The sequence below is a fragment of the Hibiscus syriacus genome, unplaced genomic scaffold (genome assembly GCF_006381635.1).
Source record: "Hibiscus syriacus cultivar Baekdansim isolate YM2019G1 unplaced genomic scaffold, ASM638163v2 tig00111392_pilon, whole genome shotgun sequence".
In the NCBI taxonomy this organism is placed as follows: Eukaryota; Viridiplantae; Streptophyta; class Magnoliopsida; order Malvales; family Malvaceae; genus Hibiscus; species Hibiscus syriacus.
Window position 1 is genome coordinate 3588110 of NW_024063078.1, and position 13788 is coordinate 3601897.

Here is a 13788-nt window from a genome sequence, read left to right on the forward strand (position 1 = left end):
ATTTACGTCCAAAATGAGTTCATACTTAAAAGTGAAACACCTGTTCTAATAAAAAAGCACGGAAATAACATTTTTTATTGTCCTTCCGGTTCTAAAAGCTTGTGTCATTTTTTTATTGTCTTCTTGATTCCCAAAGTTTCGAAACCAACAAAAACACATCAGAACATCTGGAAAACGTAAACAAAACAAAATTATAGAAAGCATATACATCAACTCGACGCAAATAGATACAAAATCATCATTATAGTAATATACTCCAACAAAGATAACATCAAATTCATGGAGAAGCCAAATTTCAATATAATATGGTCAATCTGATAGCAAACCAAATATGTTGACAAAAATTGAATATCACAGAACCTTTAATATTGAAGAAGTATTCTAAAATTGGATCCAACAACACGCCCAACAGGACCTAAAATAAGGTAATCCAATTCGACAACAAGCCAACGATAAGCACCCAAAGAATCATGTACGTATATGAAATTATGACATATCTGTGGCCCAAATTAAAAGTGACTTACATTTCAAATCAATGAATTTATCATGGAGTTCATAAATCTTTTATTTTATTAAATATTATTATTTGATTTAGATTTATCAAAATTAAGTTAGGTGATTTAGATTATTATGAATTAAAAGTTATCTTATCAACATGCACACGACTTATCTTTTAGTTAAATTTAAGATATCATGCTAAGTCACGTATGCTAGAGAGTCAACTTTTCTAGTAGAATTAGTTGATAGAATTAGTACAGATAGTACATTTGTTAATAGCTGAAATTGAATAAAGAAATTTAATAAAATTAAATATGTAAAAATTATATTAAATTAGGATGTTAATAATGTAAAATAATTGGTCTTGAAAAAAAAAAGTTAAAATGAGTTTTAGTAGTTATTGATTTCTAATTTATGATACATAAATTTATTATTGTTGATAATGGATATCAACTGATAAAATTTTACAGAAGATTTATTTCATATTACTATGATCAAGCTAGAATTGAGATAGACAAGCCTAGTTTTAGGAGGAGCAACATGTGTTCAAATTTAGGGTCTTATCTTCCACCTTCACAGCTTCATAGAATTATATTAATTTCGGGGATAATGGATAATGAGGTTTTTAATAAATTTGTTTATGATAATTTGATTGATGAATTTATTTTAAAGAACGTTAGCAGGACAAGATTTTTTAAGTGAATATCAATGGTGAATGCAAGTATAATTTAGAGTGAGTGTGTGTCAATCATTAAATTCGAATTTCTTTCTATTAGTTATCCATTTTATCGAATGTGTCGGCCCTGATATTTTATTTATGTTCACCCACGTACAAAAATTTTATATTATTAATATATGTGCGCTTGTAATTCAAAATATTTATGGATTTGTCACTGTGACCATTTTATAAGTTAGTGATTGTCCTTTATTGTTTTAATTGTATTTAAGTTGTTTTATTAACAATGAAAAATATATTCAATAAATTTTAATCATATTTTTTATTAAATTAATAAAATAAAATTTTATTTTATAAGGATTTATTATTTAAATTTTCGTTTAAGATCGTGAAAATATTCGAGACGGTCTGAAGGTGGGCAGGTAGGTCGATGAGGTTGTGAAAGACTTCTTTTGGGACAACTGTAGCTGTTTGTTTTCTTTTGGGTCATAGTATAGTAGGCCGTTGACATTGTAAGAAAAATTTGCCAGGATTTCATACAAATTGGGTACGCCATGCCCAAAGCACATTTTCATCTTCATGTGTAAATTATCAATCTTTTGCAAATCTAGTACGGCTGCTGATCTTTATTAACAAACTAACTATTTATTTTTACACTCGTAATTTTTACGTGTTTATTTGTGGAATTATTAATTAATATAAAGTATTATTATTAATACATTCTTCTCCTATCGTTATTGTGAACCAATCGCCATAGTCGTCGATATTCACAATAAAATCAGTATCACAAACACATTTACATCTCACTCATCCTTTTTATCCTTGAATTGATTTTTTACGAAATTCACTCAAAATCAATAAAAATTCATCCAAAAGGTCTGACATTTTAATACTTCGATCTCCTCCAACGTCCGATAAAACTAATTTCGAGATATATTATTTGTCTTCTCAAAAGAATATTTTTTACTATTCAAATTTTCTAACAAACTCCCGAGTTTCTCATATTTGAGAAAGTCCTAAACCTCTAAAAATAATAAAATTTTTGTGTTTAATTTTATGAGTTTTAAAGAGATTTTGTAAAAATTTAAGTCGATAAAGTGGTAAATGAAAATTGAACGAGTACATGGATGTCTAAGGTCATTATAAAATACTTCAAAGAATAACGATTTTCACCTACTATAAATAGGTGAAAAAAAATTCTAAACTTTGATTAAAAAAAATAATGAGATGCAATAAAAAATAGCTTCTACACAAACACCAAACTATCACGTGATACAACTATTAATAGTTCAGGGTTCAACGCTTTAATTGAACCTAAAATTAAAGTTCAGTTTTTAAATTGAATCAATTTAAAATTTAATAACTTCAGTTCTAAAATTGAATCAATTTAAAATTCAAGTGACATTTGGGTAATTTGCCCTAATTATTTATACATTGTTGTAATTCAACACCGAATGACTCCTTTTCATTTCTGAAAATAATAGTCTATAAGTAACCCGATATTTTCCAGCCTTTTGGAAGCCATATCTCAATGCTTGTTTCATCATTCTCTTCCGATCATTCAGCCATGGCGATTGACAAGATAGGGAAGTACTTCTTTTCTGTTCTTTTCATCGTTTCGGCTCTAAAACAGGCGTGTGAATTCTTGCTTCGTTATTCTAACCTAGGGAGCCACAATCACAACAGTATGCAAGACTTGGAAGATGAAGAAGTTGTTGAATGCGCTATTTGCTTATGCAAGATTGATGAAGACGATGAGATTCGAGAGTTGACATGTGACCATCTGTTCCATAGAGTTTGCTTGGATAGATGGGCCGGATACCGGCGTTCCACCTGCCCTATTTGTCGCACTTCTTTATCTCCTCCACAACTACTTTCCGGCATGGAAGTCATTCTTTTCAAATATTGTTGTTTACATGATTCCGGCCACCGGGAAGCCTGGTGGCTGCGATAGGTTTAGATAGATTCCGTGATTTTGCGGCAGTTTAAGCAGCTTGTTATCTGTCTAAATAATCATAACAACGTTGATTATATCAGCAACTATACCAAATTCATGTATATATCATATTATTAAGGGATGTTTTATCTCTTTCGAGAGAATTTTGTAAATTATTATTCACTGATCAAACCTATACAAAATTTGATTTCTGATATTGCAAGGATAAGGATTGCTTACAGATCATATATGAGAATAATGATGATATTATAAGGATCATGCCCCTCCCAAACATCCATTCTCTTGAAATATAGACAAGGGACGACGATCGTCATGTATTTGCCGACTAAATGTATAGAAGTATTAAATATAGATAATTTGATTGATCACAAATCAAAATATTAATCAAGGGCAAGTAAAAATTGATTTGATTCGAAAACTAATTTTTTCAAATCGATTTAATTCGAAAAAAATTCTTCTTAAATTGACTTCGTGTTATAATTTCATAAACTCGACTAAAAAAATATTCAAATTAGAGTTGAGTTATAAAATATAACTCGAATAACTCAAATTTTTTAGTAATTAGTGAATTGGTTTCTAAGTTTGAGTTGAGTTATAAAATATAACTCGAATAACTCAAATTTAAGACTCATCAACTCGAATAACTTGAAAATTTTTAACTCAACTCGACTCGATCGAACACTCAATGATAATATTAATAACTTAATTGATAACAATTTTATTTAATAACCAAAAATAGACTTTTATGTTTTAATAACAATTTCTCTAATAGTGGTGATTAAATTAAGATGATTCTTTAGCACCCAAAATAAAAACAACTAACGGTTACATGACCATATGAGTAGTTTGCCCTAAATTATAAATTTCTAGGGTAAATTACATAAGTGGTCACTGAAGTTTGAGAACAAATTTCTTTTCTACATTGATGTTTTAAAAGTAAAGATTTGGTCACTGACATTATAGATTTATAACAAATCGATCCCTTACCGTTAATAGTATCGGGTAATAAAAAGCTGATGTACCGTATTAAGTCGATTGACCTGACATCATTTGGCACCACTGGGGATAACAATGTTGACCGACATTTTACTCTCCTATTTTAAGAGGACCTTAGCCCAATAATCTTATCGAAAACCTCTTTTCCCACTCCTGAAGTTTGAGAATTCTCATATTCCTCGAAACTTTGGACGTGGCCTTCATTCTTTCATCTTTCGAATTCATCTACTCCTCCCGAAAGTTATCTTCCATCTTCCAACATAACAAGTTCTATTGTGATAAAAGCCGCAATGGCTGCTAGCCCAAGGCTTTTACATTGCAATCAATATTGCTCCCCACCTAATGCTAATTTGGTGCAACTTAAAAACCGAACATGTGTTATATACACATTCTACGAGTTTTGCAACAAAGAAAGCAGTAACCAGAAGATACACTTCATTTTTTTTTAACTCTGATTGCCCAATCAAGTGCCAAACAAACAAGGGAGGAACTAAGATGAAATTTTGGGAAGGGTCAAGTTGTTTATGTTTGAAACTAACAAGATTCTAAAAAGTAATTAAACCACACAAAAACAGATGATTAAGGCTCAATTTCATTAATTTCAAAATTATTATGTCCTAAAAAGTAAATAAACCAAAAATGTTAGAGGCAAAGCTTAATTTCATTTAACTTTAAAACTGACAACGTATTAAAAATAATTAAACCAAAAAATTTAGGAAGGCCATGACTTTTAATTTTAATAGTTTCAAAACTTTTAAGAGCTTAAAAAACAATTAAATCATAAAAGTTGGGGTGGGCTATGTCCCATTCTGTCCCCACGTGGTTCTACCACAACGAACAAAAATGTCGACGAGGTTCGAGCCGATATGAAATCATATTTTATATAAACATCAATTAAAATTGTTGTTTCGTGCAGTATCAAACGGTGTCAGGTCAATCAACTTAACGTATCACAATAGCATTTCGTTATCTCAATAACGACAGTTAAAAAAATGACTAATTTATTATAAATAGATAATGTCAATATCAAATCATTAGTTTTTAAACATCAGTTGAAAAAGGGAAAATTATTCAAACTTCAATAACCATTTGTGTAATTTACCCTAATTTTTAATATCACCCCTGACTCATTGTGTTTTCAAGTGGTTTCTCCATTTCGGTGCAAATTGTGATCAACTAATATCTAATTTGGCCAATTTCATCATCAACCAATTTGATCTAACCAGACCCTCGCCAACTAAATCCCCAAATAATATTTCGTATTCACTACCACCACTGCTACGGTCATCGCCGCCACTAGCTTCTTCCCCGTTGGCCCATCACCGTTTTCCTCAGCCACCGACGCTTCCTATTTCTATTCTGCCAATTACTTTCATTCCCGAACCACCCGCGTCAAAAAGGCAAATTAACCATGTGGGGATGGTGGAGATTCGGGAAATGGACGGTCCTGATTATGTTCCTTCACATCATTGCTATTTTGATCTTCACCAAAGGCTTTCTCTTAACCCGAACTGAACTTCCCCATTCCAGCCACTGCTCCGATCTTTCTCAGTCTCCTTGTCATTCTTCTTCTTCTTCTTCTTCTTGTTGGACCAAGCCTGCCGTTGACCGTCTCATCATCGTCATTCTCGATGCGCTGAGATTTGATTTCGTTGCTCCAAGTTCTGTTTTTGAGCAGAAACAACCTTGGATGGATAGACTGAAAGTGTTACAGAGGATGGCTTTAGGGAATCCTTCTTCAGCTAAGATTTTTAAAGCTATTGCTGACCCACCAACTACCAGTCTACAACGTTTGAAGGTTGGTTTGCTTTTCGTTTTACAAGTTTTCAAAGTTTTTCTTTGATGAAAATAGCTATTAATGATTTTTTTATTGACGTTTTCAGGGATTGACAACAGGGGCACTTCCCACTTTTATTGATGTTGGGAATAGCTTTGGTGCTCCTGCCATTGTTGAAGACAATTTCGTTAATCAGGTTTATTTGATCATTACTCCTTTTTCTCTAGAAAACAAGTGGGTTTGAATAGAAAATCCAGTACTAATTTCATTTTAGAATTAAAAATTAGAACCATATTCTTTCTAAAAGGAGAAATTATGATTTTCCTTTGACATATAGAACATTATGTTGGACTAGTGTGGCACATTTGTTTTTTTTTTTTTTAATTTTATATTTGTATATATGTACACTTGTTTTGCCTTTTAGGAAGTAAAATCTAAGTAGCAAAAGTAAGCACCAAATGAAATGCTTAATGTTTATTGGTGTTCTTTTTATTTATGTTGGACTAGTGTAATATTTTGTTTTGCTTTTATGTTCTTTTTATTTTTATTATTTCAGTTGATTCATAATGGGAAGAGAGTGGTGATGATGGGAGACGATACATGGACACAGTTGTTTCCTAATCATTTTAACAAATCTTATCCATACCCTTCTTTTAATGTTAAAGATCTCGACACGGTATGACATGTTTTTTTACTGTAATTCATTGGAAGACATTATCTCTGTATCTGAATGGCTGTGATATATGATGCCAATTTTGTTTTGTTCAGGTAGATAATGGATGCATTGAACACTTACTTCCATCATTACACCAACAAGATTGGGATGTCCTTATTGCACATTTTCTTGGAGTGGTATGATTTACATGGTTTATTTCGAGATGAGAAAGTTCTGATAAATATTTGGTTAGTGAATTATTCAGGGTTATTTTCCTTTGGAACCTGAAGCTGAATGTGAGCTTCATTATTTGATGTTGTGGTAATTATTACTAATTCTTTTGGTGGGGGGGGGGAGTTGTAAGATTTTGTACCCATTATTAGTGGATATGTTGCAAATTTAATATTTACAAACTTCTTTTTGTTCAGGATCATGCAGGCCATATCTATGGTGTTGATTCCACTCCCATGATCGAAAAATTGGAGCAGTACAATGCAGTTTTAGTGGTAATTTGTTGAAGCAATACAATTACTCGTTGCTTCCAAATGGTTTAGCATCTATAGCATTCTGCTTCCATGGATTCCCCATCTTTATCTTTCTTTCTTTTTTTCATTTTTAAAAGTACAGTCCTAACCAAACCTTCTTGTCTCACAAAAATTCCTATTGAGAACTTATTTTCAATTTGTGACATGCTTATTTTAGTTTTCTAGGGACTTGGCATGGAAAATATCTTGTCGAAACTTGTTTTGCATTTACTTCTATTTTTATCCTTCTGTTGCCATTTAGCTTTTATGTCTCTGCCTGGCTGCTTGTCTGATTCAGAAAGTGATTGAAGAACTCCAGAACCAATCTGGACCTGGCAAGTTTCATGAGAATAGCTTACTTCTTGTAATGGGTGACCATGGACAAACCTTAAATGGGGATCATGGAGGAGGAAGTCCTGAGGAGGTCTGATGCTTATATTCTAATCTACGACATAGAAATTTAATTTTTTTTATTTGGAATTTTAGTGAATTATTTGTTTCTTCATGTTGGTTGAAACATCAATATTTGCTATGAGTTTTAAAGATTTGCCTTCTCTGCCATCTGAATTTGTTTCTTCATCTTGTGAGGTAGACTTGGCATTTCCTCTCTCTCTTTCAATATATGTTGGTGGCTTCTAGGAGGAGTAGAGATGTTCGTTCTCCTAGGCTGCTTTTATGTGCCTTGTTGATAACAGTAGAGAAAGGGAAGGAAAAAAGACATAATACATTAAAGTTAAAGACCACTTTAGCTTTAATTTTTTATCAGGTGACTTGATTATAATTTTTTGTTAGGGTTCTGTCTATTTCATTTATTAGGGGACAAAACTTCGTTAGATGGTAACAAGTTTATAAAGTTCTTATAAAAAAAAAGTTTATAAAGTTCTTGACCATTTATTTAGCATTTTCAAAAGCCAGATTTTTTTTCCTTTTGTTTCAGCCTAGCAAGAATATATGTATCAGCTCCATCCCCCAGGTTGGAATGGTCTTTTACTATTTGTAATCTCTGATCACTTCCCTTTTGAGTGTTTTCTTTCATTAAAACAAGTTTTAAGTCATATCACTTCTTGCAGCTTGATTTTGCAGTAACAGTGTCATCGCTTCTTGGTGTCCCCTTTCCATTTGGAAGGTGCCGTGTAAGCATTCTTTCAATTACATTTTTACCATGTTATGACAATATAAATCACTAGTTTTTTTTATTTCTTGGACTTAGTTTGAAGTCATTTTATTTTATACTAAAGAAATGATGCATGTTAGTTGCAATGGGGAGTTGGGAGTGAAAAATACTATATAAATGACTCTTGGGATTGGCCCCCGAAAGGCAAGGTGTTTTCCTCTGCCATATTATCTTCCTTGGCATCTCGAGTGTTTGTCAGATACTCTGATTTTTAATTTGTAAATTTCGATTGGCAAATTAACTAAATTCAGTTGTTAAAATTTCATACCGCAAATTTCAGGGAAAAGCTGTTAGTTTGCTACTCATCCAATCATGAAAACTATGGCAAATGATTTCTGTTTCTTTTTTATTTGGAGGCAGTTGCCTTAATTTTTTTTTCCCTTCACAGCCTAGGGCTTCTACCCCTGCACTGGACTGTGGCTTTGAGTAGGAATGAAAGCAACCTCTTGTGCAGCAAACATCTTTGCAACATATTTGAAGCTGATTGTTTTTTGTAGTGGCTCTTTATGTAGTTTAGACTTTATGATGTTCGAGAGGTGTGAAGTCTCTGTATGTTTAAATTCATGTCTTAGTGTTTTGGTTATATTTTACTGATTTTAAGTATGTCCTCTGCATCAAGTTGTAGTGCTCTTTTCACTTTTCATGCTCCCATAAATAATGTCATGCTATTGATTCACTTCCCTGTTCTTTTTGCAGCATCGGGCGTGTTAATCCTGAGTTATATGCTTTAGCTGTTGGTACATGGAACTTGGATGACAATAAAACATGGAACAACCAGGATGAAACAAAGTTGGAAGAATGGTTGCAAAATTATGTTAATGTCCTCTGCACCAATTCATGGCAGGTATTATTTTTTCCTTTGATCTTGGATCCTGGCTTGTAGGTATCAACCACATGAGCAGGGAGGGAATTGGGATTAGACGGTGTGAGGGTTCAATTTGTCTAACTTCAAAGTTAACAGGGACCTAATAAGTATTTAATCCCAAAATTTGGGGGACAACGCTTAATTTGATCAGTACTCAAAGTTGCACGGACGAAATTTGCCATTAGACAAATTTGGGGGTGCAGGGCCCCTTGCACTCCCTTGGTGGTTCCATCACTGTACGTGAGAACTTTATTGACTGTATTTTTCCTTTAAAAAAGTACAAGTACAATAGTTTATCAGCCATGCGATGCCTGGTAAGAGAACATTAGCTAACAGTAAGAAAGGGATTAGATGAGACATAGCTGCAGGTATAGCAAGGTATATTATTTGTTAGAAGCATCCTCTTGCTCACTATCTTTTTCCACTCTCATATTATTTCTTTTCATATAGGTGAAAAGATATATTGATGTCTATTCAGCTTCATCAGTTATCGGATTTTCCTCTGAGGACTTATTCCACATATCTGATTTATACGCTAAAGCAGAAGAGAATTGGTCGAATTTATCGTTGTTCGAGAGTGAAAGTTCCAACACATCATTGCCAGTTCTTAAAAGGCAAATAGTTGCCTATTTTGAGTTTCTTTCTTATATTGCTGAGCTGGCTCGCTCCAAGTGGACTGAATTTAATTTAAAGATGATGGGAACTGGTATTGGGATTATGTTATTATCTTTATGTTGTCATATCCTTGCCATTAAGAAGCTGAATAAGTCCTATGGTGTCTCTTTTCTGTTATCGAGAGATCCTGGAATTTCCTTTGGGTTAATGCTTGCTTCCTTTACAGTACTGATGCGTTCATTGAGTCTACTATCAAATAGTTATATTTGTAAGTTTCTGAACCTGATATTTGGTTATCATGTGCGAGCATCTTTTAATCACTGTTGCTGACATTCCCACTATCTTGTTCTTACTTGATATCAGTGAAAGAAGGGAAAGTTGCAAATTTCCTCTTGGCCACTACCGGTATCGTGACATTACGTTTTTCTTTCATGAAGAACAAGATGCTACTTGAAGTGAGTATTGGGCCCTCCTTTACCTGTGTTGTAAATATGTGATAATTTAATTACTTTTTATGCTTCTAATTTTGTCTTGAATGCATGCCAGGCAGCTACATTTCTTCTTTTGACATTCATTTTTAGGATTGCTATTGACGTTGGTCTATATAAGCAAGCTGCCACTTCTCAATTCATGAGTGCATCCTCTTCATGGAAGCCTGGTATTTCTATAAGTGAATCTCTGTGGACATATATGGCTGAAGCTGTGCCGATTCCTGCATTGATTATTTTAGGATACTATCTATACAAGGCCGTTTCTAGCTACTGTTGGGGAATTGCAAAGTGTGTTACCATGGGAACAATTTTAAGCTATTTTCTCATAGTATTGCATTGGATTTCTGAAAGCAATATATTGGATCTGGCCCATTTTCTTAAAGGATATGGAAAAAATTACATCCCTCGGACAATTTATGCTATTGGACTTGGTCAGCTGTTACTGTTGGCGTTTGTTCCACTGCTCCGCAAGGAGGAAATGTCAAATTACAAAGGAAACTTGTTTGTTAAAATGATATCTATTTTATCTGCATGTAGTTCAACGGTTATTATTCTCCAAGGGAAACAAGGTGCCTTGGTTGCATTAGGAACCTTGTTAGCAGGTGCTTTTTCCCTACAGCACATTTGAGCTTGATTTCCTTTTTCTTGCCAGGCTATAGAGTTATATCATCAGATTGTTGATTTTAATGACCATTGAACCTATGGCGATGACTTATATGTTGCAGGTTATTGCATGATGAGGCTTCAAGGCATAGAACAACATAATGTACATGGGGGTGCAGGAATTTCAGTTTTGGATCCTCTTCCTATTGTGCAGTGGAGTCTGTTAGCTCTGTCTGTTTTTTGCAACTGGCCACTGGTAAGATGCATGTAATTTATTATACTGAATGATGCATGTGTATGCCCCTTGGTTTAATTAATTAGCTTATTCTGTTATGCTAGGTAGATTCTTCTATGGGTGATCTGTTTCATTCTTCTAATGTTACTCTTACTGTTGTAGGTGTATCCATGTAAAGAACTTTTACAGTTTTAACTAGCAGATGCAACTGTTTCTGAATCTGCTATATTTTTTTTTCCTTCAGGTGTGCTTTTGATGGCCTCCGATATGGTGCTGCATTTATTGGGTAAGTCTTTGGTATGTGTGAACTTTCGCATCTGCTATTCCAGATTAACTGGCCGAAAGAAGTAACTTTTGCATTTATCTTTCTTGATCACAAAAATTAATTAGTGGCTGTTTTCCCTTGATTTATGTAACAAATTTTTTAATAAATTTGCAACCCTTTATTGTTTATTGAACCAACAGAGGTTGACCTGATTTTCAGGTTTGATGAATTTGTTCTTGCACCGCAAGCAATCCTTCTTACAATCGATACATTTGGATTTTCTCACATTCTTTCTGTATTTGGACTACCTCTTTTTGTTGCATTCTCATCCCTGTTCAATCAGACTGAGGATAGAAGTCTCTTCTCTATAAAGTTATTTTGGGTAAGGTTTTTCTAATAAGAATGTCTATTTTCCTATGACGTGGATCATAGATAGGATGCAATGAGAGTAGACAGACAAATACACTACTTAATTATAGTTATAGTTTATCATCCTATTTCGTGAACTTAAATCTGATATGTATTTTCTGATCTGTTATAACGGTTCTTTTTAGTATGATTATTTTCAAGTTAAATGTTAGCTTTCTTAACGAGAAGATATGCTAATGACGATTCATCATGGTTTTAGATATTTATGGTGTATGGACTCGTTACGGCTACTACAGCCACGGCTACTATAGTGTGTGTCGCCATCCAAAGGAGGCATCTAATGGTACAGTGACTTTTACATGGTAACTTAATATTTGTTTAATATGAATGTCAACAGCATGAAAATCTGCCTTTTCTTTACTTTACAGGTGTGGGGATTATTTGCTCCCAAGTTTGTTTTCGATGTGGTGGGACTTATCCTTACTGATATCCTCATTTTTGTGGCATCCATTTACTATTTTTAATGGTGTTGGAATGGCAAGGATTGTAAGGTGATCAGATTGTCGAATTGAGGAGGCTTTGGTAGATTCTTTTAGCAGAGAAATAATGAGTAGATGACAAATCAAAAATTTTGCAGGATAGCATTTCTAGCGTAAAACATTGAAATTTTTCTTTATCCGTTGCTGGTTGATACCTTTCATTCTTTCAAAACTAGAATTAAATTGTCTCCTATATTTTTCCCTTCATGCTTTCTCTTCTAGTTTTTTTTTCCAAAAAGGCTCCTTTGACTAAATTGTCACTTAGTCCTTGTCTTTTTTTTTGTTCGCATGAGGGAATTAGAATCCAATTTCACCATTTTTCCATGTTTGGTTCAAGTTTTCAAAGGGAATTGGAATCCCTCATGACTTCAACTTTCTATCAAATGAGGGAAAGTGAATTTCATCCATTCTATGATGGAATTCAATTTCCTTGTTGGAGGGAATGTGAAATTTGACTATACTACCCTCATCAATCTTTTGGTAACTTATTAACATATTTTGATTGAGATTAGGGATGATCACTCAACTCGGACTTGACGGGTTCCGACCCGATCGGGTTGGTTTTTTTTTAAAAAAAAAATCGGGTTCGGGTCGGGTTTTTTTAAGTGTGATATTTGGGTCGAGTCGAGATCGGGTTTAGGGTGAAAAATACCCAACCCGACCCGAAAAGAAAATATAATTTTACATTATATATTTAGGTATAATTACAATAATATCCCTTTATATATAATTTTTTTCAATTAAGTCACTGTTTTTATTGAATATTTTTTTATTATTATTTCAGGTCGGGTCGGGTTTATTATTTATATATTCGGGTCGGGTTGGGTGAAACATTATTTTGGTCGGATCGGGTCGATTTTTTTAAGTGTGATATTCGGGTCGGATCGGGTTCGGATTTAGGGTGAAAAATACCCGACCCGAAAAAATATATAATTTTACATTATATATTTAGGAATAATTATAATAATACCCCTCTATATATAATTTTTTCAATTAAGTCACTGTTTTTATTGAATAAAAATATTTTTTTTATTATTTCGGGTAGGGTTGGGTTTCTAATTTATATATTCGGGTCGGGTCGGGTGAAATTTTATTCTGGTCGGGTCTTGGATGGAGGTTCCCTTGTTTTCGGGTCGGGTCGGTGGACCAAAAACCCGACCCATGGTCATCCATAATTGTGATGATTTTAACTTATGATGTTTATTAGCATGATTTTTATAATTTATTGAAATGAATAATCAATCAATAAAATTAAAATTTAATATTTTTAAAAATTTTATAATAATAATTTATAAAACAAAGTAAAATTAAGCAAAAAAATAAGAAGGGTAATCTTGTCATTTTACATTACTGAAATCAAATTCATCTGACATGTATGCGAATTAAACAGAATATGGAATTGAATTCCAATTCCTAATAGATTTCAATTCCCTCAGAAATATTCCAGCTAATCAAACGCCACCTTAGAGTATTTTGACTCTCAACGTCTTATTTTAAGCAAAAAAAAAACTCTTGTTTTATAACGTTAATAGTTTGTTAACTAGCAGTT

General features: G+C 33.1%; 2 protein-coding genes across 2 annotated transcripts; both read left to right on the forward strand.

Moving 5' to 3' along the window:
* The first annotated feature begins 2741 nt into the window (after window positions 1–2741).
* On the forward strand, window positions 2742–3128 carry LOC120160149 (probable E3 ubiquitin-protein ligase RHA1A). The gene has a single exon (XM_039170586.1). It carries the CDS (start codon window positions 2742–2744, stop codon window positions 3126–3128), a length of 387 nt encoding a protein of 128 aa, XP_039026517.1.
* A 2213-nt stretch (window positions 3129–5341) lies between these two features.
* Window positions 5342–12329, forward strand: LOC120160138 (GPI ethanolamine phosphate transferase 3-like). The gene is given in 19 exon segments (XM_039170575.1): window positions 5342–5925; window positions 6011–6100; window positions 6461–6580; window positions 6673–6756; window positions 6988–7065; window positions 7382–7507; window positions 7594–7671; window positions 8021–8056; window positions 8154–8209; window positions 8954–9101; window positions 9573–10005; window positions 10101–10192; window positions 10284–10830; window positions 10954–11056; window positions 11058–11087; window positions 11311–11352; window positions 11551–11713; window positions 11960–12043; window positions 12129–12329. Coding segments are annotated over 19 exon segments (2793 nt in total). The 5' UTR covers window positions 5342–5538; the 3' UTR covers window positions 12225–12329.
* The last annotated feature ends 1459 nt before the right edge of the window (window positions 12330–13788 follow it).